The sequence below is a fragment of the Condylura cristata genome, unplaced genomic scaffold (assembly GCF_000260355.1).
Source record: "Condylura cristata isolate star-nosed mole 26May11 unplaced genomic scaffold, ConCri1.0 scaffold00025, whole genome shotgun sequence".
Lineage (NCBI taxonomy): Eukaryota > Metazoa > Chordata > Mammalia > Eulipotyphla > Talpidae > Condylura > Condylura cristata.
Window position 1 is genome coordinate 34,169,619 of NW_004567126.1, and position 1,140 is coordinate 34,170,758.

A 1,140-nucleotide genomic window follows, 5' to 3' on the forward strand; every position below is an offset into this window, starting at 1 on the left:
AGCGGCGCCGTCAGCGTGGCCGACACCACGCCGCCGACTGGCGCCAGCCTCGCCTGTGGGAGACGCTCCGTCCCATCACGGGTTGTTGGGGGGCAGAGCAGGTAGGGAGCGGCGTCTGCGAGCGAGATTCCTAGAAAAGGGGGCGAAGGGGAGCGGGCGCCAGGAGGAGCGAGCTGGGGCGAGGCTCCCGCGCTGCCGTCAGCGGGTTTGTTTTACACGTTTCAAGCAGGCGGGGGCGACATCAGCGCACGGAGTGGGCTGAGATCACCATCACCTTTTTGCTGAGCACCGTCCGGGTCCTTCTGACCTTTACGTGAGATTATGAAAGTCAGTGTGGCGAGGCTCCAGCAGGTGCGGACTCAGTTTCAGACTGAGTTACTGTGCGCAGCGCAGTGAGGATGAGCCAGAATGGAGCCGTCACGCCTCACCTGCTACCTAAGGGCTTTCATTCTCACGCGTAAAGTAGGGCGGGAAGGGACATTTGTGAAGCATCACAAAAGGCAGTAAAGTCACTTGAAGACTCATTAGAAAGCTTAGTGGGTTTCCTTGAAGTCGACAGTAGAAAACCTGATCAGCAGGTGAGTGGGCGAATTTCCTTATCTAAAGACGGACGGTCGGAAGCTTGAGTGGCCCTTAGAAGGGAGAGAAGCCCACGCGGGACAGTGGGGCGCGGAGACGCGGGTCCTCCGGGCAGCAGACGAGCATATCCCAGGACTGCCCAGCGCGGACTCTGCAGCAGCAGCAGCTGCTGTCATCAGTCAGCGGTGACCTCAGGAGGAAGCTCCCGCCCTGGGGCAGCGCCTTCGAGGCTGAGGCAGCCGTGCAAGCTGGAGGTTGCTCAGCGAGTCTCCATCCTATGATTATGCGAGAGGGAGCTGGTGACAGGCTGGCGTGGGAGTCCTGACTTTAGGGCGTGTCCATCCGTCCGGACCGTGTCGGGACTGCTTGCATAGCTCGCGGCACTCGCCCTCTGGCCCGCAGGCACGGCGACATCTTCATGAACCACACGGAGAACTGGATCGGCTCGCAGTACAAGAAGGTGGTCTACCGCGAGTACACGGACGGCGAGTTCGTGGAGATCAAGGCCCGGCCGCCGCGGGAGCAGCACCTGGAGCTCCTGGGTGGGCCGCGCGGGGCGTG

The 1,140-nt window shown here is 61.9% G+C and overlaps 1 protein-coding gene across 1 annotated transcript in view; it reads left to right on the top strand.

Annotated features, from left to right (window-relative positions):
* The window catches only part of LOC101618692 (collagen alpha-1(I) chain-like), a gene marked incomplete at its 3' end in the record, with an annotated part of 60,244 nt that overhangs the window by 47,628 nt on the left and 11,476 nt on the right, over positions 1 to 1,140 (top strand). Inside the window, exon 7 of the mRNA XM_012729467.1 lies at positions 979 to 1,121. Coding sequence (XP_012584921.1) covers positions 979 to 1,121 — 143 coding nt within the window. The remainder of the gene's footprint in view (positions 1 to 978; positions 1,122 to 1,140) is intronic.